General features: G+C 38.3%; 3 protein-coding genes across 7 annotated transcripts in view; 1 reads left to right on the plus strand and 2 right to left on the minus strand.

The window, feature by feature from the left end:
* The window catches only part of iqch (IQ motif containing H), a 22410-nt gene extending 8458 nt beyond the window's left edge, over positions 1-13952 (minus strand). For 2 of the 5 annotated variants that reach the window (XM_014339869.2, XM_014339867.2), the window contains exons 1-13: positions 13471-13952; positions 13270-13365; positions 13073-13164; positions 12867-12942; positions 11860-11961; positions 9971-10073; positions 9146-9288; positions 8507-9040; positions 6502-6568; positions 5536-5619; positions 5274-5455; positions 4119-4391; positions 3805-4020 (exon numbers count right to left, since the gene is read on the minus strand). In XM_014339869.2, coding sequence (XP_014195355.1) covers positions 3805-4020; positions 4119-4391; positions 5274-5455; positions 5536-5619; positions 6502-6568; positions 8507-9040; positions 9146-9288; positions 9971-10073; positions 11860-11961; positions 12867-12942; positions 13073-13164; positions 13270-13365; positions 13471-13521 — 2019 coding nt within the window. In that variant the 5' untranslated portion in view covers positions 13522-13952. The remainder of the gene's footprint in view (positions 1-3804; positions 4021-4118; positions 4392-5273; positions 5456-5535; positions 5620-6501; positions 6569-8506; positions 9041-9145; positions 9289-9970; positions 10074-11859; positions 11962-12866; positions 12943-13072; positions 13165-13269; positions 13366-13470) is intronic. The other 3 variants (XM_014339868.2, XM_005941724.3, XM_014339870.2) reach the window with 3 other exon arrangements.
* Positions 13953-14025: 73 nt separating this feature from the next.
* aagab (alpha and gamma adaptin binding protein) lies at positions 14026-17929 on the plus strand. Its single transcript, XM_005941731.2, has 10 exons — positions 14026-14218; positions 14504-14694; positions 14775-14871; positions 14960-15049; positions 15165-15248; positions 15331-15410; positions 15588-15684; positions 15814-15918; positions 17261-17310; positions 17398-17929. Exons 1-10 carry the CDS (start codon positions 14125-14127, stop codon positions 17473-17475), a joined length of 966 nt encoding a protein of 321 aa, XP_005941793.1. The 5' UTR covers positions 14026-14124; the 3' UTR covers positions 17476-17929.
* Positions 17930-18059: 130 nt separating this feature from the next.
* Positions 18060-24880, minus strand: smad3b (SMAD family member 3b; the record flags this gene model as incomplete). Its single annotated transcript, XM_005941732.3, is given in 8 exon segments — positions 18060-20070; positions 21072-21216; positions 21357-21494; positions 21597-21809; positions 24012-24062; positions 24160-24234; positions 24455-24589; positions 24687-24880. Coding segments are annotated over 8 exon segments (1075 nt in total), but the record flags the coding sequence as incomplete, so codon positions are not given.
* Positions 24881-26436: the final 1556 nt, after the last annotated feature.

Raw genomic sequence — 26436 nt, forward strand, 5'->3', positions numbered from 1 at the left:
TATATATATATATATATATTGACTAAAGGAAATATTTTAAATTCCTAAATTCATGCTAATTATATTAAGGCAAAACATTACATATTTAAACTCCTCCATGCAAGCACAGACTGCACAATATTTAGACATAGAACATCTGTATTAAATGTCCCTCTACCTCTTCAGTGGTAGTGATTATCAAATGACCCATTTCGCTGACAAACTTAACCTAAATAAGGTGTTGCTCAAGATCTGTTTGTACACAGCATGACAAAAAGAAATACTCCATCTGTTGACGCTATTAGGTGTAATTTTTACCCTCTTGTGCCTAATGATCCATATGCAAGCTGTGTGAGCGCTTAAGTGTGTGTATGGCCCCCTTCGGGCATTGCAAGGCTGCAGATCTACATGTCTTTAACCTCTCTCTGTGTAAATGCTAAAAGAGGCCTGGGGGCTTTCTGCAGGCTAAAACATTGTGCTGGAAGCTGTGGGCCCCACAATATTTTGAGAAACACACGTTTTCTAAGACCTGTGCAAAAGCTCCTATAGTAAGGATGAACACCCTCCCCCACACACACACACACCACCACCACCCATCCATTCTCCTTTTTGTATCATTTTAGGCTATCCTTTTGCATAGCCAGAAGGGTTCTGAATGTTAATATTATTTTGAACGAGCACATGGTATCATCTGACTCAAGCTTTCTCATATGGAGCCCGTCAGAGCAAGCAATAATTAAGAAAAAAGGGCCAGTCACACTCATTTATCCCCCCATCTACTTTTATAGTGAATATAATGGAACTTTAACTAAACTATGACACATATGATAATATACACTTTAATAATCCCTTTGATATTTATTGGTAAACAATTATTGGTGAAAGCTGATAAATTATGGATTAGTATTATAATGCTTAATTTGATCATTTGTATTTGATTAATAATTTATTAAAACTACTGTTTTCGTAAAGCTTGCAAAATATTCTGGAGTGTATTCACTAGCTGTCATTACGAGTGCAGTTAGATCTATTGTTTTTCAGCAAAGTGCTCTATTAATGAGCGTCATTTCTCAAAATGTATGAAGAAGGTTAAACATTCATGATAGTTTTTGCTGTGTGAAGAAGATAACAATTAGATACATTAATATAACATATTAATATGCTCGGATCTACTCAACAATACTGTTTTATGATCTTTCAGCACAAAGAGCCAGATTGCACTCTTCTGTATAAAGCATTTCAACAGAAGGTCAGTATGATTCACATCCAAGTGGCTAACAGATTTTAGGAGAAAACAATATCGTAAGAAAAACATCATGCAATGAAGAGCACAGGATGTGGGCTTTGCTTTGATTAAAAGAGCAAGGTGTAGAATAAAGGCCAGTTAAAGTGTTGTGTCCATATGGCCCAGAAGCCCCGAGGCTGTCGGCCTACACTGGGGGCCTCGGCACTCTTCCCTCTCCATGGGACCCCAGCTGGTGAAAGAAACCCCATTTACTTCCCTGTGCTGCTTCAGCCACCATTATGGACCTTGGCTGTGGCTCAGCCACTCTCTGCCATAATTAACAGCACCAAAGCCACAACAATTACAGCCCCGCACCACACATACACTCTGAATTAAAGAATGAGCTAATAGGAACAAAAACAGAGGGAGCCACAAGAACCTTGAGATGACTGCTATTCTTCCGAATGGAATAAAAAGTAAAATTGTTGTGCTCCAAGCCCACAATCATTAGCCTGTAATTAGTTTACACAGTGCTCCCAGTTAAATGGCAAAATACGGTAATTAACACATGACAGAAAATCAAAGGCTACTTTGTAAGCATATGAGAAATAAGAGCCAGGGGCTCAGGCGCTGTGTACAGATTGCATTTGTTGTAAATGAATGGTTTACCATTGATTAAATACATTTTATTTGTTCTAAATAGATCCAAGATGAAACCAGGATTTATATTTTCAGGAAAAACAAATGAATTCTTGCAACATCGCATTTGCAATTTAGACTTTATTTTACAGAGAGCTCAGATCCATCTAATGAGTGTAACAGATGTAAAAAGCTCGGTATAGCAAATATTAGCTACTATTAATGCAACTTGTATTTAAACTATTCAGTTCTGTTCTATACAAAGTTACTGATACAGTGACAATTCACAGCAGCCATCACAAAGAACTTTACATGCTAAGGTAACAACTAAGGCGAAAACCTCACTCAAGCTGCAGAGTAAAAGTATCAAAATACACATTACTTTGGGAAAGCCTTGAATCTCCCCCCATTTCTTTAAATTTCGTTTTAAAGAATGTATTTTCTGCTCATTTCCTAAGTGATCTTGAGCAATATTTCTCTAGACTTTTTGAAGTTTTTCTTTGGTTGCTTCTTCCCTTATTTTCAGTCCAGTCCTTGCAACTGGCCATCTTCAGAAGAATATTTTTTTCTTACTTTTTTTTGTTGAGCTACACAACAAGCAACTCAGCAAAGAATCAATTGTAAATTGTATCTTTAGGAACTTTGTTACTAGCTGCTGTCACATAAACACAATTTGCTTCCAATTCTTTAACCGAATCTACAAAAAATGACATAAAATAAAAAAAAAACTATCTGCAGCACATGAACAGCAGATGAAAGTCCTTAAGAAATATGAGAAAATCCAATAAAGACCTGAGCCAGGGACTGAGAGATACATTTGACACTTTAGTTGATCTATTTGCTGTCCCATTAGAAATGATCCCAGTGGAAAGGTTGCTGCCAGGAAGCGATTCTTAAGAAAGAAAAATTACACAAGTACTAGACTGAAAATCAGTGGCAACAGGTCTTAAAAAGCAGTGAACCAAATTTGAAGATTTTGGTTTAAATCGCTGTTAGTATGGACGGAGGAGGTCAGGATCCACCATCTGTAAAAGCTGATTTGCAACATCCAAAGAAGAGCTTCAAGAAGCCTATTGCAACAAAGTCTTCCTAAAGGTGGTGATACCAAATGTTGACTTTCAATGTTGTTAGAATGGTATAAACTCTGTTTATGCCTTAATATACTGTATTTATTTGTATGTATGTAGACATTTCAATAAGTCACTGCACTTGTTTTCTTAGGAAAATATAAAAATGAGGGGGTGACTCAAGAGTTTTGCACAGTACTATACGGATAGGCAACAGTATGTTAAATACATGTGTACCGTGATTTGTTACTGTTGGATGAGTTAAAGCACTCTAGGTTATGTGTGTGTTTCAGGATATATCTATATGTATAAAATATGCATAAAATTAAAAAATGTCATCTATTGATTTACTGTTCTGAGGCTCCTGGGATGACGTTTAAAATACTGTACTAAGGGAATCAGCATTGCCACTGACCCCAGGGTGAAAAATGACATCTCTTTGACCCTAATGTGACATACACTTTTGTTCCTTCAGTGACAGAAGTGAATCTAACCCTTTTTTGGGGCTCTCTCTTCTTCTGAACACCTGGGCACAGTCTGGACTTTAATATCCAGTCGCTACTGTAGTGTTATCTGTTAACTATTTAGTTGTTACCATGTTAACTTAAAGTGGGAGATTCCTCATGGGTGCTGTAATAATAATCGCAATAAACTTTATTTGTATTGTGTTTTTGCAAAACCACTGCTTTGGAGAGAGCCATAAAAACAGGATATAATAGTAAAAAAAACATAAATTTGGTGAGATGTAATAAGGAAAAGTAATCAAAAAAGAAAAACAGAAACTCCAAATTCAAACTCATTTAATAAAACATTGCATAAAATTGAGTGTAAAATTATGCTCAAGAATTTTAAGTCACAGGAAGATTGACATAATGCTCTGAGTCACATCTTTACCTGAATGCATTTTGGGTTCCACAGCTCCGGACCGTAACGATGATACTCCTGCAGAGCCCACTTATAGCAACTAAGATGGCATGTATCACAATATGCTGTACCGTGGCTGCCATCCTCTGAGTCAATCTTGAAGAGCCAGCGCTGCACATCAGTGTTTTGAGTCATAAGCTCTGCCAGTGTTTCATGAAGCTTGACCAAGATTGAAAAATGTGCAAACTAAATTAACACAAACATTAGGAGGGAAAATGTATTATGTTTTCATCTGTTACTGAGCAGTGATGAAGGACTGTGTAATGCAGTATTTGGTGTCTGACCTGGTTTAGCGAGTAGATGTCTCCTTGACCAGGTGGCACATCGATCTCTGCCCCCACAAAAATTCTCCTCCCTCCAGATTTGGTGCTGTAGTGTTGAGCAATAGCAGGTTCTGGACCCAGGATTGGTAGCCCTAACTCATCAGCTACCGCCAGGTCATCCACGTGGGCAATTCCACCCACAATATAGGCATGCTTCCCCTGGATCAGGTTTCTGATGTGCTTCAGGGTTTGTGGACTGTACTTCAGAAGTGTAGACAGGCACATGTTATGGGTCTGGAAGAGAAGAGGGGAGGACGATTATTCCTGAAGCGGAGCGTTTTCACTGTCTCTTCCAAGGGTTGTTTCTTGACCTGATTTATCACTGTGTACACAAAACAGATCTATTATTGAAATAGCCAGCAGGGTTTTGACCTCTCCTGTATTCTAGCAGGTTGAATTGATAAAAGCTGCCTGTGGGAGGCCTCCCCTATCCTTCACATCTTTAATGTGTGCTCCCAATGAGCTCCTTGGGAATACAACTAATTACTTCACATCTGTATTTATTTGATCCACATGGAATTATCCCTTCTGTCACTGGCAGAATGCGCTGCCAGCCATGGGTAGCAGTGATTCATCTCAGCAACACGTCTGGCACAGTTTAACAACAAAACAGCAGGAAAATCAATAAAAAGAATGAAGAAGACCATGTCATGTTGCACATTCAATCTAGCGCAAAACGATGGAATAAGATGGATAGAATGGCTGGATGTGCAAAGATAAATATAGCAACAGCTTCACTTTTATAGCAGTGAGATACTCAGAACTATTAAAAATACAGCCTTTAAATGTAATGATGAGTTAATTAAACCACCCACTATGGAATTTAATCATCTGCTGAACAACATCTGAAAACACCCTCAGTTAAATTCAGTAAAACTTGCAAAATATGTAGAGTTTTGGTTTGACAAGTAGAAAGAAAGATGAAAAAATGTTAGACAGAGTGTAGCGCTATAACAACAACCTCCTTTGGTACCCTCTAGAGGATAATTTATAAACTACAAACGCTTGTGGCATCTATAAATATATAGTAAGCAGATTTCTGTGCTCAAAAGGCACATTGTTATCATGTTAATACTTAAAAGTTGCAAGTAAATTGGTGAATACTGTCATCCTTACTGGGAAATAATCTACAGCCTCAGGTGTGAGGATGATGTAGCGTCTCACGGAGGATGAGGCTCGAGCGGTCGTGGTATCAGCCCCATCTGTGGCTCCATCACACTTCAGGAGGCTGGTGTAATAGTCCAAGATGTCGTTTCCCAGATGCTGGGGACATATGTAGATCACCTCCACATTTTCATCTACAATTACACAAAGAGTGTTTTACAAATGGCATGTTTACAGATATGAACAATAAAAAAACGTAAGCTGTGCAGCTTACCTCTAATATCACACAACCTGCTCATTTGGATGTTCTGTAGGATGTCAAAGCCTCTCAAGTTCAGTCGTTTCCTCTGAGAGTATCCTGTCAGAAAAATGTTATATGTTATCTAACAGTTTAAAAATCTGTAGCTCTGTACAACTACTGATAATGCGCGTGTTACTAGACTTGGGGATGAGGGACTTAAGTCTAATCACACTGTAGTGCAATCCGATGATTAATTTAGCTTAATAACTAGCAGGTGCTGTGCCTGTCGCGTGCTGGGAGTCCTGCTGCACTATGTCCAGCCACCACTGAACTACATTCAGTGATACCGCCAGGATTTTAGCCCATGTATGTCTGGATTTCTGCCTGAGAGAGAATCCTCAACTGAATCAAGGTAATTAAATGATTGGATTCATGCTAATTAACAACAATGGGGTTCAACTTTCTAATTATCCTTGCTCACACAGCACTCTCTGTAGTCACCCCAAGTGCAAATAAAGCATTCCATCTGCTAGTAATTAGGCTTAATAATTTTAGACAATCGCTCAATGATTTACAATGCACATGCCTGATTACAGTCTAAATGTGGATGCTGTGGTGAAATTAGAACAAGAACCGATCCTAGATTGCACTCTGTGTTTAGCGTGAAAAACACAGCAGCGATTCCTCTTTTGTGTCTTTTTTTTCTGCCTTTTTTTTGCGCAGCAATAAAATAAGACCTTCGTGCCGCTTGTAAATATTCACCATAATGGCTTTTCATTTGCTTAATCTACAAATTAAATGGCGATTGAGACTAAATTGTTCAGTTCCCTGGCATGGGGACTGTCATCATCCTGTGAGTGCTTTCCTGCAGAGAGTCATTTGAACGAGACAGAGTGCCTGCACCAGGGCCACAGACTGGGGCAGCAGAGTGGTGAGACCGGGGGTGACTGCTGCTAGATCAGATGTGCTTGTGTGTGTGCAGCAGGCAAAGAAAGCTACCTAATGAAGGGATGTGGATAATGGTCCTCTTGAAGGACTGGATGCGTTTCCAGTTGGCTGCCAGATGCTGGGGACGGAAAAAAGGAGCGATCAGAGATGGGATCGCCAGAGCGTATGCACACACACACATACACACACAAATCATCATATCATTGCATAGCTAAAACACATCAAGCCAATCTCTCTCTGGGCTCACAGAAGCAAACCAAGCATAAAATACCACCGTAATTAAATTAAGCGTTTACTTTAGGAACATCTTCTCACAATTAATTCAATCAGCAAGGTACATGATGCTACTGCCAGGGGAAGATTAGCAGGCTTAATTACCAGGGTATGAATGCTTTAAGAGTGAGAACATACATTTAGTGCATGTATACACACACAGTAATGGTAAAACTAAATGAAGTTGTAGGCACTAATTAATATTATGTCAGCGCTCTAGAAGATGTTCAGCCAGATGACACAGAGACATGACATCTACAAGAAAAGGGAAAAGGATTACAGAATATTACGTATGTAGAACAATTGAACTGTCACAGCAGTCTTTTAAATAGAAACACTGTTTTATTTCCCATGTCTAAGATTACAAGTTAACGTAGTTAAGTATACGTCGTGCATTCTGCCATGTTAAGGAGATGTTAAAATATTTGGAGATACTGAGCATAAACTTTGGGAAGCCTGCCTGGAAGTCTTCAATGAAGAAAATCAGTCTTTTCAGCCTAATAAATAAAAAAACGAACTTGTTTTTAACTGCAGTTCTGGTGTAGATTATATGTACCGTCACTCTTTTGCATCTCTTAAATTATGCCAGTGCGATTAGAACATGTTTTCCCTTTACTGTTTATTTACACGTTAAAATTCACAGTAACATATTATTTTTGAATGAAGAAAAAATCCCTTTCCAGTATGTGGGCAATATATAAAACACATTCTCTGAACAATATTTGATTTTCTTCACCTAAATCTGCCTTGTAGCTTACTGAAAAACGCAGAAGCCATGACTATGTAAATATATTTTATTTCATACTAGTGGAATAAGATTCATTAGTTGTTCATTAGATCAGGATTGATACTTAATAGCACAAATCATGCTCACTTGCTAAAAAGTGTGGCATTTTTAAAAGCAGAAAGATATATTTTTTTAATATTTCCTAAATTAATCTAAGGTTGTAAAAAACTGGTAAACAGGTAAAAGTGCTACAGACACTGTAGAGCGCTGTCCTATCTTATAAGAATATCAATCCTCTCTGGGGTGAAGAGAAGTAGCCTTGTGCTTGATCGACAAAGAACACAATTGATGTGGCACTGAGAAAATACATAATCAATTTTTTTCATTAAATCAGATGTTGAGTATCAGAAGAGAGAGAGGGGAAACCTTTCCCTTTTAGAGATCAAATAACTAACAAATGCCAAAACACGTATTTCATTTTTATAACATTTCATCATATGTGTAGTAATTATTACTTGAACTGTAACAGACAATCAGCTGATTGTCCCTAGGCTTTGTAGCCTTCATTACCACTGTTTCTGCTTCTGTCTTCTTTTACAGTGTGGCTATACTTATATTTATTGTCTTCATCCGGTCCACTTTTCCATTGTCTTTTTGTTTTCTCCTTAAACTTTACTAAAATGTGTATATCTGGGTTTGTTTCTTTAAATCTCACACTGTAAGTACTAGAGAAATGCATTGTTTACCACTGTAAACAATTGTCTATAACACTGCATCTTAGCATAGCATTACATGGCTTCTGTCCTAATTTCTAAAATTGTCTTGGTGTTCTAGAAATGACCATGTGCCTTAAAAAATGCTTGTAAAACACAGAACATTTATACTAAACAGAATCACAATGTGCAACCTTATTTTAATTAAAAGGAATCCATTTACAGTCAAAGGACAAATATCAATGGACTCATTGGATTTGGAGAAATTGAGAGAATAGTCAAGAAAACAGGTACCAGAGCATTATTAGGTAAAAGAGAGATGGAAGCGAGAAAGTAGCATCACCTGTGCTCGGCTGCGGCTGTTTTCCAGCTGACTAAAACGCCGAGCCTGCAGGGCCTTCCTGACACGGCACAGCTGAGCGTGCATCAACCATGAGATGGCAATGGTGCCCGCCGCCCACTTGCGGCGACAGTGGCACAAGTAGGCTGTCCGGGCTAAGTAGCGCCTCCAGGAGGACTGGATGTGGATGGCAGCGGCCTCGATGCCTCCCTCTCCCTTGTAGCGCTGACCTGGGTGAGAGATGAGTTCTGAAACCTCCTCCCAGTTTTCTAGCACTGAGAGGACAGGCATCGCTGAAGGAGCCTTACTCCAACCACTATCCCAAACATGGCTCAGCTCCACCAGGCGCTCTCCACCCACTTTGGCTAAAGGCACAGCAAACTCCCTGAGCAGTTTTTGCAGGGCCTCTAGAACATCAACCACACTGCTCCAGCACAAGACAAAACACTGCTTGAAATGACAGAAGTCTGCAGCCATTGGGTCGATCTGTCCACTTCTGATTGTAAAAAGGTACCTGGGGATATCTACAGGCAGGCTCTAAAGAGGAAACAAGTGAGAGACACCCAGCTTAGTTATTAATAACAGTGTTACAATTCATGAAAATGTTGGTTTTTAGCACCTACTATTTTTGAATTAGTGTACCTGAGGACTTCTAGGAACCATGCTCTTGGAAGTTGTGGCGAAAGCTGGTGTCTCAGTGGGTGTGCAGTCTTTGTCTGCTCTTAAATAAGTGGATTCAGCTTTTGTTTTACATACTGGCTGTTCGTGGCACGTGGACTTTGAATCTATCAGGGCAAAATTCACAGAAAGACCCAGATATATTTTAAAAGTGATCAGAAGTCAAATCAAGCATCAGCTATCTCTTCAAGAACAGAGTCATTGAGATATTTAACCTAAAATCATGAAAGAAAAACTAAAACAGCTAGAAGGATGAGACAAAAAACATAATAGCTTTGGCAAATCTGATGGACTTTTATCCAGATTCTTAAAAGTTTGGTATTCTAAAAAGTAGAACTTTTAGCAAAGATAAATGACATTTTCCATAAAAGACATTTTTTAATATTCCCTAAATAATAAATTCAAGGTTAATGTAAAAAGCAGACAGAAACAGGAAAAACTGCTACAGACTCTGTAGAGCGCTGTCCCATCTTTGAAAAATATCAATCTTCTCTGGGATAAAGAGATGCAGCCTTGTAGTCGATCGACACAGAACACAAATTTGGATGTGGCACTGTCCTCGTTCATCCTCTCCCAGGATTAAAAAAATATATAATAATATCTAAACTTAATACTACTAACTTAATATAAAAATTTATATGATTTGGAGTTTGACACTATAGAGTATTGTGGAATTACTGACTTGATCAAAGTTTCCGCAAACATTAAGCAAACACAGAATGTCAAAAGATGTTTGTCTGGAGTATAAAAGATGAGGAGATGGTGTAGGGGTGGTGAAATGCTGCTAACCTGTCCCAAAGTCTTCTTTGGGAACTACCAGGATGTGATGGCCCTTTGATTCAGCTCCTTGAAGATTCACCACAGAGCCAGAGATTATCCTGTCACCTTTTGCCTGAACAGAAGATTTTCGCAACATCAGTGACTGCACATCAGATGTAAACACAACCAACAAAACGCTGCCTGACATTACCTGCTACTGTCCACATTAAAACCCATATGTCCCATTAGACATGAAAACATTTTCTAGGGGAATAAGTATAAACAAGCGGTTCAGGATAGCATGCTTTATCAGAAACAACAGGTTTGCTGCATTCATTAAGAATTTAGAAAAGTGCCACTGGCAATAGGACCTTCGCTGTAACTCACTGTCAATCATAGTTATTCAAATCTGTTAACCTTAAACATTTTAATTCATAACACTGGATCACAATAAAAATAAAACAAGATTTATTGGCCTAATTTCAGTATGAATTTGTTGTGACTACATTTAAACATTTCACAACTCATAAAACAGAAAGTTTGTGCTCCTCCAGATTTGTCACCTAATGTCCTTTCTTTTGTTCTTCTCAGACCACTGAGCTCTTTGACAGACCACAGGTAGCAGCCAGGTGCAGTGAGATTCTCCCCTCAAAGGCACACATCTGTTTCAGATGAGGTTGGGAAAAAGGTGGCACCCTTTGTAAAATTGCTAAAATGCAAACGCTCATTGCCTGGCATGGGTATGGAGAGAAGAAGAGCTGGCCTGAGTTGCAGGAGATGGTAGCAGGCAGAGAGCCAGTGGTTAGCAGTTGGGGAAGCTACGGCTGTCTTATTGGCATGCTGGACCAGGTATCCACTTCTGTCTTGAGACAGCTGTAAACCAGTAGCCCATAGCACAGCAATCAGGCGCCTGTTACTTTAGAAGAATGCTGATGTGCTGCAATCTGCTGCTTTCCGCTTTCTGCAGCCAGCAATTCCATCTCTCCTATATCAGAGTGACAGTCTTGGCCTATGTTTCTTGTGTCAGGTAGAGATTCCCAAAAACATATCAGAAAAGTGTGTAAAATAGATCTAAAACTAATGCCGACCTTTGCAAAGATTAATTTGTTTGCTGTGACAAGTGCTGGATGTCATCCCTAAGCCAAGTGACCTTTACGTCACAGACTGTCTGAACATGAGACTTGAGACATCTATTAATACAGAACACTACCATCACTCTTCACTCCAGCAAACACTGTCTATTGGAAGGATTAGAGAGTAAGTATCGGGGAAAAGAACAATGATATCTAGTTCACCACAGGTGCAGCAGAAACTTTTCTCACTGTACAAAGCAAATACCCGGAGGAAATAATTATTATTTCATGATTAAACTCTGACAAAACTATGATTATAGCCGAGACTTCATGCAGTGAATGGTGTCCTTTCCAGCGGTAAGACTGAAATGCCCCATGAAAACATTTAAAATATAATTAGAAAACATTGAGCCTGATGTCTGCAACAAATGAAAAGTCGAAATTCTCTTTTGTGGTTCCGTTTTACAAAGCCACTGCAAATTATCTGTCAGCTACTTTGTGTAGAGTATTCAATCCGACAAACTGTAGCACATAATTTTTGGAGAAAGAAACAACTATCGACATAATAAACAGATTCAAAGGCTCCAGAGAAAAGCTGACTAAAGTGGCAAGTTCACAGGGTTTATTTTAGACCCACCTGTGATAAATAATACATCACAATAAAATTAACTGGATTAAGAGTTGTTTATGTTATAACATTATGTATATGATCAGTAAATGTAATACCATGTTTATACTTCATTTGAAAGACCCTATGGCTTTCTGTAAGGTGTAGTTTCTAAAGAAATCATGCATGATAGCAAACTACAACTACAGGTTATTCTACATTTATGGAATATTACTTACCTCATTTGCTCTCTTCCTGTGAGTATCAGTAAGCAATTTCCCAGATTTCTGATGCCTAATGGATCTTTTGTTTGGCAAACACATGTTCAATGCTAACTTGTCCTGAAACAGAGAAAGGAAAAAAAAATCAGAAATTGTAATAGAAGATGCACTCTCATTAGTCTATTCATTAGGTATACCTCATCAGTACCAGGTTGAGCCCCCTTTTGAATCATAGCTGCCTTAATTCATCATGGCACAAGTTTCATCAAGGGGCTGCAAACATTCCTCAGAGACTTTGGTACACATTGACATGACAGTATCACGCCACTAATACAGATCTGTTGCATCCCAGAGGTGCTCTGTTTAAGATCATGTGACTGTTGAGACCATTTGAGTACAGTGAACTCATTGTCATGTTCAAGAAACCACTTTGAGGTGAACAATCTTTGTGACATGGTGCATAATCCTGCTGGAAGCAGCCATCTGAAGATGGTTACACTGTAACCGTAAAGTGATGGATCAACTCAAAGGAGTCTGGCTATTCTCCTCTGATCCAGAGAACTGTCGCTCACTGTATATTTTCTCTCTTTCAGACAATCCTCTGTATACCTTATAGAGATGGTTGTGCAGGAAAATCCCAGTAAACTAGCAATTTGTGAAATACTCAGAACAGACTGCCTGGCACCAACAATGCTACAAACAGAGATCATCTTGCCCATTCTGACGCTCAGTTTGAATTTCAGCAGGTGATTTTGTACATTCCTAAATGCACCAAGTTGCTGCCGTGTGATTGGGCTATTGATATTTGCATTACATGCTGTTAATGCAAACAGGTGTACCTAATAATTTTTCCAATGAGCGTGTAAATAGTTAGAATTTTTGCTAAACAAAAAAGGTATCAATCCTTGCCCGCTTTTACCTTCCCTATCGTATTGCACGTGTTTAGCTTGTACACACCCTCATTAATTGAAAAAAGGTCATTTATTATCCTTTTTTAAAGCTTCTGAATGCACATAATAATCTACCTGTTCCCCTGCTGGAGCTCCTGGAAGGTTTTCTCTCTGTTTCTTCACATCTGAGATTTTCTCCAGACAAGGAGTCCTGTGTAAAGACTTTCTTTCAGACTCACAATCCCAATTAACCAGAATTCACAACAATTCTAAACATATTTAATCAAATTTGCAAAAAGGTAATGGTTGAGCAAAATATTCCCACAAAAAATACTACTTACCATTTAGAAATAGTCTTTTTTTGTAAATCTTCAATGGGAGGAAGAACCAGCTGCTGCTTATTCACTGTTTTCAAACAATCCTCTGCATGTTTCTACAGACAGTCAAGAACTTATTAACTGTCGGTTCTTACGTGTACTATGTTTCACTTAAGTCTCTTTATTTAATATAAATGCTACTGTGCGTGAAGATTTCTCACCCTGATGTTCAGGGCCTGAGTGTTCAGTGCTGTCCTCCCCTCACTGACAGTCACTTTCTCAAGACTAGGTTTGAGTTGTCTTAAATCGTCTTCCACCTGCAATACAGTCATAAAATGTAAATACTCCAGAAAATGACCTAAAAACAGCATACACGAGTTTGATGATTTAGCGAAAGGCAAGATAAGTCAAGGAAACTTTACCCGAACCGAAACAGCTCCCGACTTGTCTTCCTTTTTAACCACTTCGGACATTTTTTTTTCATCATTATTTATGGGTTTGTAACTGAAATATATATAGCACAATGGCGAACTGTACTAGTTACCCCCAATGACTTTTCTACAGTCATTGAGTTACCCACTGTTAGCGAAACAATTAGCTTGTCACCAGTGAAAGTTTCTGATTCGGTACACGTAACCTTGACGACGAGACACCGTGCAGCTCATTTCTTCCTGGAGTTTGACAGTCAGGCATATAAGGGTCACGTCTAAGTAAATAATTGTTTATCCCAATGCACCTATCCCATTGCCACATAACCATGGCCTTTACTTTAATCACCTTCTAAAACATATCAGCTGATGTTAGATTTGTTCACAGTGTCCCTCCACTTCACATAAACGCAGAGTGCAATTTTTTGATTTTGCTTTTTAAATAATTATCATTATCATCATCCTTATTATTATTATTATTATTACTTAGTTTCAATGATGGATCGAAAAATATTTTTACAATTAAACGTCACAAGACTGTTTAACGTGCACCGGAAGAGGCCGGTCAGAGTTGAAAGGTCTCCCAAGTTTTCCATCGTAACGCTAAGCTAATAGCTGAAGAAGCTTTCTCTCCAATTTATAATTAAAATGTCAGCTTCAGAAGAAAACACAGAAATAGCCACCCCGTGTGTGCTTGTCACTAGCTGTGACAGCGAGTTTAAAGAAGAAGAACTAATCAAACGTAAGTTAAGGTGAAAATAACATAATAGTAAGGAAGCTAACGTTAAACAGAGCTAACTAAGCGATAGCATCTGGAAGCCCTTTTATGTCTTTTTCTCGGGTTAATAGCGAATTTCTTCAAGGCGTCTAAGCCATTTTATGTCCTTTACTTTCGCCAGGCTGATATACAAGCGATATGGTAATGCTAATTAAGGTTAATGCTATTCCTGTTGCTTGAGCTTTCACCGTGAGAAGCTTAGCTTGACGTCTTTGTTCGTGTAGATCAACAGATTTGTTTTTGTCTCAGAAATCCTCAGTACGAAGACTTTACCCGAGCCGACAAAGCGAGAGGAAACAGTGGTCTGGTACCCTTGGACCATCAACAACAAGTATTATACGGCAGATGTCAGTCTCTGTGTTGTATCAAGCACTTTTCACATGTCGTCAGAGATTGCCCAGTCCATGCAAGCTTTCATCGCTTATTTTGACAGCAAAGCGGTATGTGACATAAGAAGTTATATTTATAAGTCTAAACAGCACGTTTCTTCATGCCTTTATATCATCCATTATGTTTGCAGAAAGATGGGCTGCAAAAGCTACAACCTTGGATCCCGGTAGTGGAAGATCTTGCGCCAGAGGTGCTCATCCTGGTCTGTGACAGAGTCTGTGAAAATGGTCAGTTTTTTTGCTCTGCATGTGGCTTGCAGAAAACACTGTCTTACATACAAGTCGTGGGGGATACAACTTCTAATTTATGTTGTAGGAGTCACCAGACATGAAGCGCAGCAGTGGTGTTTGGCTCATGCATTTGAGCTCGTAGAACTCAATCCTCAGGAGCTCCCAGATGAGGATGGTGAGTTTCTCAAATGGGAGAAATGAGCAGTGACATCACCCAGATTTATATCTCAATTCTTTGTGTTTTGATAATATTTTCACCCGCATTCACACTATTCTGTTTTCTCTATCAGACGACTTTCCAGAATCCACAGGTGTAAAGAGAATTATTCAGGCGCTCAATGCAAATGTGTGGTCCAGCGTGGAAATGAAGGATGGTAAGATGACATAACCTTTGATTTAACTACTACATACTCTGTGTATGCATGTATGGCATATGACAGTTTACATCTCTAACAGGGCACAATCAGGGCTTTGGTCTGATGAGCAGTTTGGTGGCTTCCAGACATAACAACCCACGCACCTGCCAAGATCCACCAGTCAGTGGAGTTTTCCTTTTTTGATAATGATCGATTTATTTAGGTTTTAATAGTCTTTTTTTCATGCATTTTCTTGCTTGCTTGCTTGCTTGAATCAATACAATTTCAATTTATGTTTTTTTTAAAGTCGTTTTTGTGGAGACATGCTGATCCAAGCTGTTTTATTTTTTTTGGTAGTCTTCCAGCTTACCAGTAGAGGGCACCGTTAACAATGAGGAGCCTAACCATACAGAAAGTACTACAAATACAGACACACAGGAAGAGGCAGTAGTTGGTAAGCGAATGCCTTGTGATAGAATTTTCTTTACTAAGTCGTGAATCAATTTTTCTCAGATTCCTCAAAATACTGCTGCTGGCACTGTTAGTTATGTGTATAAACATACATTTTTTTGATCTCCCTCAGATGCAATGACTGATTTGGACATTCAGGAGCTCGCTAACCTCACAACTGGAGATGTAGATGTTGATAACTTTGAACGGCTTTTTACCAAATTAAAGGAGATGAAAGGTAAATGGGGGAATTTTAAAGAAGATGTGCAAATCTTGTTTTTTCTTTCTTTCTTTCTTTCTTTTTTATTTAAAGGTATGTTGTCCCTGTGGAGGTTAAATATTTTCTATAGAGTTCACTTTGAATAGCTAAGTGAGCATCTTTGATGTATTTAGCTTTTGTTTTTCATTATATTTTCAAAATAGTTTGATGCATTTCAGATGATTACTTTAACTAATAAAAAGAAAGTGATTATGATAAAAAGTTTAAGCCCCCATGGTCAGTACTTTGTAAGCAACACATCTTACCATTCTTGTTTGTTGGATTTTCACCCTTTCTTTGCAAACATCTTTCAGTTTTGTCAGATCTTTGTTCTGTCCTGCACGGCTTCTTTAAACTCCATCAACTGTTGAAGATGTTTAGCTCAGGAAATTTCAAGAACCACTGACAAATCTTCAGTGTTCGTCACTCAGTAGTTGTTGGATTTTGAGGTGTTTTTCGGATTGTTAAAATGTTGTTAAACAACATCATCTTTTTTTTATCTTGAGCTTTTTGTTTGCAGATACTGCAGTGCAGAATTTGTGGTGTATAATTGAATCCATCCTTCCTCTATCTTGTGCCAGTGGCTGTAACACAAGCCATCCACCCATATGCTTAACAGTTAAAGCGATCATTAGGTTTATTTAGATGTTCATTTGAAAACTTCTGATGCTTTTAATTATCTCTTCCACGAAGGTCGTGGTTGTACAAGTAGATTAAAGCACAGTCTGCTCAATTTTCCTGAAGTTCCTTTGTTTTCATCACAGGGTTTTGATTTTAGCAATCCTACGATTAGATCTCTTAAAGTTTTTTTTTTTTGCTTTGTTTTCCAGACATCACTTTGATGTCCCTCCTTTCTTTTTAAGTACAGTAAATCAGTTCCATTAATTCCAGTTCCAGCTGAGTAAAGGCCTTCTTAAAGCAATATCCTGAATTGTGGGCATAAAATTTTTAATCTTCAAAAGACAAGGCGCTCTTACTTAGTAGAGGACTCAATGGCTGATTATTGTAGGAATAATATTTTAGGAGTCAGAATATGTATGCAAGTCTTGAAATGTGCATTGCCCAAGTTTCCAGAACAATTACTATGAACAAGCCAAAGCACAGACAAGCTAGTTACCTTCAGGATTTCTGAGATTACTAAGATTTTGGAATACTTACATTGCACAAAAACTCTAGTCTTGCATTCAAGGTTTCAGAAACAAACAAACAAAAAACAACAAATCAACTTTTCATCAGGAGTGCTCAAATATTTGGATGCCAGTGCACCTGATGTCATTGTGGCTGACTGATGATTTTGGTCTTCTCTATTTTAAACCTACAGACAAAGCTTCTTCATTACCCCATGAGCAGAGAAAAGTTCACGCAGAAAAGGTAAGTTTTTTTTTTTTTCTTTAGTGTTTTAATTTAACCCTTCATTAGTTCAATACATGATCTGTTTACCCACAATCTGCTTTCTAGGTGGCAAAAGCATTTTGGATGGCCATCGGTGGTGATGAAGATGAGATAGATGGGTTATCATCGGGAGAAGAAAGCTAAAAGTAGCTGGCTGTAACTTGGACTCCTTTCACCTGATCCTCCTGTTTTTCTTGGGGCTTCCACAAGATTCAGCATCCCGTGACATCCTGCTTGCACTTGGAAAGTGGAGATGCTTACAGATGGCACTGTAGGCATTAGTATATTTAGAAACTGTGGATTCTTAACATGAAATGATGTATTGAAAAAACAGATGGGAATTCCTGATTGCAAGAAAAGCAAATGAGTGGCCCTGATCCTCAATCTACTCCCCTGGGTTCCTCACTATACTTTAGCCCTAAGTGAACCTCAGCACGTGATGGTGTTGAAGGTGGGGAAAGACATGAAATGTATGTGGTTTGTGTATTTGTTATTAGGTACATTGATACATATATTTTAAAGGTAAATGATGTGCCTTATCCTAAAAAGACATATAATGCACACTGGAATAAATTAACACAAAACCTTGTGATTTTAATATTTAGTGAGTATGGTTTATTTGTTGTGAACACTCACATGGGTTCACAATCTCTATTCAACTTAAATAAAAGGATATGTGTATTGTGCTTTGCGATTAACTCTGCAGTAAATAAGTAATTTAGATGTAGCGCAGTGGGGAGTTTCTAATATTTTTATCAAGCCTTAATGAGTAGAGAAGCACATTTAAAAATATATTATACTGTACATACATACCATCACAAACTATGCCGTTTAGCAAAAGAGTGTCGCGTCACCTCTACAGGTTTCCTGATGATATCATTTATTACAGGACACTTATCCGCTTTATGTATATCAATTTCAAATTTTTGTCACGGTGTATAATAAGCAACTTTACTCCTTGGTGCAGGGTCATGTATGAGAAGCAGAGTGTACCCCAGACAGGTCGCCACCCTAACACAGAAAGGGTCAATTTAGTGGTACAATGAATGCGCCAGCTGCTGTGAGGCAACTGTTCTTTTTACATTTATATTTCATACATAATTCCTTTTACAGAGAAGCAGCCCTCTTTTTACTGTTTTGCAATTTATTAAAATTTCACAGATAATTCTAGACATTTGAGAACAAATATTAGTCTACATTAAAAAATAAAAACATAAGACATAAGACTTGGATCATAAAACCACTAAAAGAATATCAAGGAACTCAAGTACTGATACAGACCTACCACATACCTAATGTACTGTGTAGTACAGTGTTTCCGTTCAGCACCATGTAACTCCTTTAAATAGATTGCTTGGTGACTCAGTCTTATGTACTGTGAGTGAGTGCAGGATTAACATGGTGACGTCTTAGACAACGACCAAGGACAGTGAGCATATTACACATGCCTTATATTGTAATGTACATGTAATATACAGTATTTAGTGGACAAGCAAATTACCACAACCATTAAAGTGACACAATAAACTTGAAATGCATCATTTACCCATAAGGAGCATAGTGTACCATTGGTTAACAATTGATAATACATAAGAAGACCTGCATTGTTGTTTTCACTCCACACTGCCAACAACAGATGAACACAACCTTGGTCACTGTACACTTCATACTTCAAGTCACATGGTGTCCAGATTCAGTCAGTCTACTATAATGACTCATCGAGCCTGTTATCAAATAACACTAATGGTTGGTACAGTATTCCTGTGCCACACTTCAGAACCAACTCACCTGAAAAGTTCATCTAAGTAGTCTTACAATGAATCCACCCATGCCAGAGTTCACTTTGATCCACTCTTTCAAGCAATGGATGACTAGCAGATTACACAAGCTATAAATATTTATGTACAATCATATTTAGGCAATAAGAAAAATATATTCTCATGCAGGACAATATGCAAAAATAACTTAGAAAATGTCTCTTTCATTGAGCAAAATACTTTTAATACAAGGGCTCTATATCAGAAACACTGATACTGTTTTGTTTTTTTTTTAAAGCTAGACAAAATACCAATTCACTGATCAGATAATTGGTTTCTTTATTGATCATAAATCAATAAAGGAAAGTACCTTCTACTTAAAATATTAATGAAATATATTCTGTCACTATAAATAACATTTCTCATGTTAATTTATCGTTTGTTTATTAAATAAGCTTCCCAATTCAGTGATTGCTGGGACACTTAAGGCTTATTCATAATATTGATTAATTCATAGAATCAAAAATGTTTTAAAACATGTCGATGGCCAAGTTGAAACTGCATATCTTCCAACTTGGAAAACAAACATTTCAGTCTCCTTTGTGAAATGTAAAGTTAATTAACAGGAAGGATGGACATAATATGTAAAAGAATAATCATGAAGATGCACTTCTGTCTTCTGAAAATAATAAAACCCATAAAAATGTCCTACAATGACCATGAAATTGAGACACTAAATGACACTAAAGACAGTGCTGTACATGTGATGAGAAATGTCAAACACAGCAGGGGAAATGCTGTTTCTGTGGATTAATTCCTATGGGGGGGTTTGAGTGTGGATGGGAAGGAGGGCTGCTCCTAGGACACACTAGAGCAGTGGATGCTGGGAGAGCCCATCTGTGTGAGGACCTTGTCCAACCACTGAAGGGGACCATTAAGATGTAGCTCTATCCAGCAGGGGGTGCTGGTCACTGTCTGACGTCTGCAGAACACAAAGAAGGAAAGCACACATTTCTGTCATTGCTGAACCTTTTCTTCTGTACTATATTATAACGGTTGTTGTCTTATAGCTTATACAGTCCATAGTTTTGGAAAAATTTCCCGAACAGTGATGCCAGCTCTGGGCTATTTCTGAAGCCATTCAAGTATCTCTGAGGATGTTTTTCTCCAAGGTGTTTGGTGCCAGAAATACAACACGCACCATTCATAGTCCAGTGGGAATCCCCCTTCCAGAGGCAGTTAGAAATATGTCCACACCCCACTTCATACCCCCCTCACTACTGCATGCCTGCTGCATTCTTCCTCCTCTCTTACAGAGTCACAGTTACACCATCCCCCATCACCTTCTTTTCCTGTTAAAAGTCGGCTTCAGTCAACAACCCAAAGTCATGTTTTTCTTCTTTTATTCCTCACTTCTCCAATTATGAATGAAGATGTTGAACAACCTCTTTGGAATAATGTGCATTCATTTGTGTAATAAGTTCTACAATAGATTCAATTGTCTGCATGTTTCCCAAACAGAACAAATTATTTTCTTCCAGCATTTTACTGCCTAATAAACAAAATGTTGACTCACTGAACCTCAATTTGATTGTATATGCAGTGTACAATTTAAGTTTAGGAACGTTTAGGAAAAAAAATGCACGGCAGAGACTTGAAAGACATGAGTAATACGAGCCACTCACTAGCTGGGTCAGTTAAATGTTAACTTGTCTTCTGACCTCTAAGCAGGCCATCTACCAGCCAAAATATTTAGTACACTGACATTTATTAACTACCTGTAAATGACCTAACCAGAAAATGACATTTATTTTAATCACTACACAACCTCTACCATTTCAGAACACCATATTACACATTTACGCCACTACAACATGACATCAGTCCTTCTCACGTATTACTTTACTGTCAGTCAAATAATAAGCAAATGCAACAATATCTTATACTTTGTAAGTAATATAAGAAAAATAGTAAAATATTTACCTGTACTCAGCTCCCCAACCCTTAACAAAACTCATCCGAATAGTACACATCCTGGTGAGTTGGTAGACTGCCTCAAATCCCTGGTTGACTGACTGAGAGAGCAGCGCAGCAAACTCCTGGTTGTTGAAGATCTTCAGGTTGCAGCCTAGCAACAAAATATTTATTATCAGGTTTACTAGCACAAAGAATAAAATAAATGTCAGGAGCAGAAGAACACAGTTATACAGTCATACTCTGGTCATATTGCCTTTAATGAGTTTGTGTTTGTATGCACGTTGTGCTGACCTGGAGGTATTTTGCACACAGTGGCAGGATGCCACCCATAGCGCTGGTTGCAGTTAGGACTTTGGACAAAGATGGCGCTATCACTGAGACATTCTGCAAACACCTCACCCCCGATGTAGTATAACCTCACACCCCGACCTGGAAAAAGAGGAGAAAAAAAAAAAAGCTAGCTCAGCATAAAACAACCTTCACATATAATCAGAACAAATTTATGCCGTCGCTTCGAAATACAGTTAATACCTATGTGTCTGCGTGTGAGTTCTACTCCTGAGTTGCGGTTGACGTTTGACAGCAAGCCCAGACAGAAGCGTTCGGAGTTGGAGGGATCTGTGAATCCATCTACTGTAAGGGAGGGTTGTGAAGCGTGGAAGGTCTCTCCAACACGCTGGTTCAACTCATAATAGGAGATGGAGCACCAGAAGGCAGATTCACAATATGTCACAGGTTGAAAGTCTGGTAAGACAAAGAGACATTTACAGGTTTAATCTATTTCCATGATGAAAGAATTAAATAGTTGAACAGCTCTGTCATCAAATTGATGCTGAAGGTGCAGCATCATGACCAAGTCCTGACAAGGTTTCCTTTGGTTCCTCTCCAAAAGCTCTTTCCCATGACCTTCATAACCTCAGCCAGACATGAAATACCTTTCTTAAAAAGCAAAACAAAACAAGGACCTCCTAGTTTGTCTCCACATAGAATAACCTGCCACACAGACATTTACTGCATTATCTTAAAGCTGCATGTAGCTGGTTTTTCCACACATAAGAACAGAGCAAACACAAAGACTCCATTCATACCATACTTACTGCCCTGAAGCTAAGCCAGACACGATCCACTCACTCAAGTGTGTGCGTACATTGCTCATCAGTCTCATAAACAGACATTCAAAAACACCAACCCCCCCCCAAAATAAATAAATAAATAACATAATGTTCTCCACAAATAAATAAACAAACCAACAAGAAAATCAAGGATAGTAATGCAAGTGATGCATTGATCCAATGCAGAAGTGTCATAAAATACAGTTGCTTCAATGGCTGCAACAAGAGAGATGGACTCCCATGTGAAAATGTTTCACTTAACAGCTAATTTGCACCTTCTTAACAACTGTACTAATGACGAAATTTTGTATACATGTTTTTTCTTAATATATCTTATATAGTGAATTATTTTGGAGACTTTAAAATTAGGTGTTTAGCCACATTGAGTGAGAGCTAGGGCAATAAAAGCAATTACAGCCACTATAGCTGACTGCTAGGGTTTACCTCTTCTAATTTAAGTTACTGAAATGTGCCTTTTGACTGTAATTGTAGTGTGTGTAGTTTTTGAAAGATGACAATGGAACTGTCTGACAGATAAAGTGGCCTGCACGGTAGTACAGACTGTCCACGAAGTTTGTGCTTCAGTTGTGGTGACTGGAATTGTATTGCACCCATACAGTTTATTGAAGCATCCTGTTAGCCACATTTGTTGGTGTTGCTGTCTAAATATGGTCACTTGTGACCAAAAAAACCCCCCAAAAACTGTTGTGTGTGTTAGCCAACTGAGCCACCAGGATCCCAGCCCCAGTGTCCATTTACATCTATTAATGGAGCAGCCAATAGAGCATAACTACATACCGCTGATGCAAATGCTTCTTTACCATTATAAATTAATAATCTGCAGTTCAGGTGTACATGATGATAGTGTCTATCAGCCAGTGTCTTTCAGCATTTATTTAGGTATTAAAGAGTGAGCACAAGCATGTGTACAGTAGAGTTGTGGCAAGTTTTCATACAACAGTGACCATTTCAGACTATATAAAGTCATTATGCATCCGTGTTTTTTCATGTGGGGCGATTGCCCTCTTGAAGTAAATTCAATAAGTGTTCATTTTACATTTAGAGGTTGAGATCAGACTAAAAATATTGAAATATGACCAATTACACTAACCAAATAAAGAAAATCAGAAAAGGGTAGTTACCTTGTAGAAATAAATAAAAACCACTTAGTGTTTGAAAAAATTCAGTTTTCATGTGAATTCAAGAGAAAAAAGCAAACCTAATTAAATTATTGTCATCCATGCTAGTTAAGGAACTTTGACCGTTTTAACGGTTTGAAAACTAAATGGCTCTTTTGCCAACTTCTCATCTCTACTATTCCAAATACAGACAAACATATGGAGAAAAAAACCCAGTTAAATCCCTTGCGCTCCTCAAATTTGAATCAAGCGACACACCTCAAAATCATTATGATAGCTTTGACCATTCAATTTGTTTTATAGGCTCTGTTGCATGACACACACTTTAGCGATGACAGGCTCTAACACATGAATTAAGTGCAAATATTCTATTACAGCACTTGTACTTTTAATGATATCATTACTACAGGTTTGACTTTCGTAATAACTGGAGAACCATTTATAAAGTTTCTTTTTAAATATGTTATTATCAATTTTTTTCCCATTCACTATTGGGCAGTTCTGTTACTGCTCAGTTTTGTTATATACATATATCTTGGAGGGTGTAATAAGCTTTTTCCTAACAAGCAAAAAACTTCAAATCCAGATTAAACACTGGATTTTAAATGAATGGCTGAAATTTCTATTGCCGCACATAACTTAAAATATGTCCAGGAGCTAAAGCTGAGTAAACTTGACTGACTGATGCTACTTACCAGGATTATTGTTTGCAGGGGATACAGGATTGGGTGACAGGCTGGGTGAACCTGAAACAGAGTGGTAATAGAAGGTGGGTTCATGACCATTATAAGCTGTAATTAGAGTAGTATAAGCTTCAGGTGTGTGTACAGTCAGGTGACTCACTTGTGTCCATGCTGTGGTTAAGCTGGTGATCATTTGTCTCACCATCCTCACTCAGGTACCCTGGTGGGGGAGTTTCTGTAACACATGGGTTAAGCACACATCATTGTTCTTTTGCGTGTTTAAACTGCTTCTGTGATACAACTACACAAATACAATATTTTAATATAATATAAAAACTGCACTCAGGAACAACATTTTTGGGGCATGAGCCACAAACTAAATCATCCCTGAGAAAAATAATTTAGAGACCGAGTCAAGAATGAGTGGGATGTGTTTTTTGCTTTTTTTCCCTCACCAGGAATATAGTTGTTCTGGGGCTCAATGCCAGCGGGAAAATTGGTGTTTTCAGGGATGGATGGGCTGTAGTCATCCAGTGGTGGGAACTCGGCAGGGATGTCTGTATGTCGTGGCACTAGAACGGGAGGCAAAACTGGAGACAGTGGATCAGATCAGTTCTGTACCCAGTTTGGAGAAAGCTTTAATTTAACTACAATCATGTGGAACACGTAGCAATTAAGAACACTCACTTGGTGTCTCCACCCTCTGGTAGTGATAGGGGTTGACACATACTTCATCCTTCTTGGTGTGAAAGGCAAATTCACAGTGGTCGGCAGCTCTGAGTTCATGGTGGGACTGCAGATCCGGCCAGCGCCACAAGCGGCAGTAGATCACATGAGGAAGACCTTTTCTGTGGGAAACCTGCAGACGTCCATCCAAAGACCTGAAAGACATCACAGTCGAAATATAAAACATTCAGATTAAATTTAGTCACTCTGTGCTGGTTTACCCTCAATTGTTTCACTAAAATATTTTTCATCTTCAATACAGCTCACAAAATATGTCCAAGAATAAAACAGGGCCCCAATTCTACTGACACCTGGGTTAATAATAACAGAATGTAAATGTCTATTTTTACATTTGAAGTGGAAAAGGCCAACCATGAAGCAGCTTTCGTTAAAACTAATAATAATATTTAAGTACTTAACCTCCTAAGACCCGAACTCTTCCACAGCATGCATTTTTAATTTGTCTTTGATATTTGGGCATATTGGGCCCCGATGAATGTAAAAACAAAGAATTTCCAGATTTTTTTTTACCAAATTTTCGTTTCTATGAAAAATGAGAGCCACAAATTAGGATATTTGTTTAAAATTTCAATAGAACAGTAGCAGTATAATGTCCTCGTAAGTGGATATCAGGCCCTTGTAGAGCAAAATTGAGTATTTGGGTCTAAATAACCCAAAATGTGATGTCCACATATGTGGACGCCAGGTCCTAGGAGGTTATGGTACCTTTGTAGTGTAAACCTATGTATACCCTCATGTAACTGAAATTAAAAAAAAAATGCAAAGGAAGGATTGTCTTGGAATCTCAGTGTGGGGTAACTTTTTGAGGACTTAACATTTCAGTTTATTGTGGAGCTGTGCAACATGAAAAGTGGTTTTCATTCTTTGGCCAAGTTTTAGGTGCACAAATAATCTTTTTATGCATTAACTTCTTAAAATGAACTGGAAAAACTTTTTTTTTTCAATGATGAGTTTTTTGACCCAACGTAGATTCTGCTGTGCTGTCCCTCCCTCAACTGTGAATGGCCCAACGACCTAAGTGCCAATCACTCTGCTTCCTGTCTACACTCACTGCTGATTGGAGTGATCCAGCACACAAAGTTAATCAGTGAATCTACTTGGGCGTTGCCCTTTTTAAGTCCAGCATGTATGTTCCTTTGCACGGTGATTTAATGTAACCCACCAACCTTCTGGGTCTCTTGAACATTGATTTAGTTGTTGATGTTGCAAGACACTAAGAAGACGTATGTGTCTTTAAGGTACTCTTTACTACCTGGGATAACGGGCACTAATAACACTGTTTTAGAGACGTAATAACAGACACTCTGCTCACATTGTGCACACATTACTTGTTCTTTTGTTATTCACATTATGGAAAAAGGTGGTATTTTTATTTTCAACACTCACATGACCTACTGTCCCTCCAGCTCGTCCCTTGAATCACAACACAATGTGGCTCATACATCTTATTTTCAACCAAAACCAACCAAAACCAAAACCAGGATAGAACCAAAATCAGGTTCTATCCTGATTCTCTCCACCCATGTCTCTCTGAACTAAGACATAACACTAAGAGCTTCTTGAAAGCAATACCATCTGCAGGACACATTCTGCAAGACTGTTTTTATAACAGCTATACAAGAGTCTCAAAAATGTCCTCTATTTTAATGAGGACTGTAGATTCTTGTCATTTTTGTAGCTTCATGTAGAG

This window comes from Haplochromis burtoni, unplaced genomic scaffold, assembly GCF_018398535.1.
Source record: "Haplochromis burtoni strain Fernald_Lab_line unplaced genomic scaffold, NCSU_Asbu1 Contig_324, whole genome shotgun sequence".
Lineage (NCBI taxonomy): Eukaryota > Metazoa > Chordata > Actinopteri > Cichliformes > Cichlidae > Haplochromis > Haplochromis burtoni.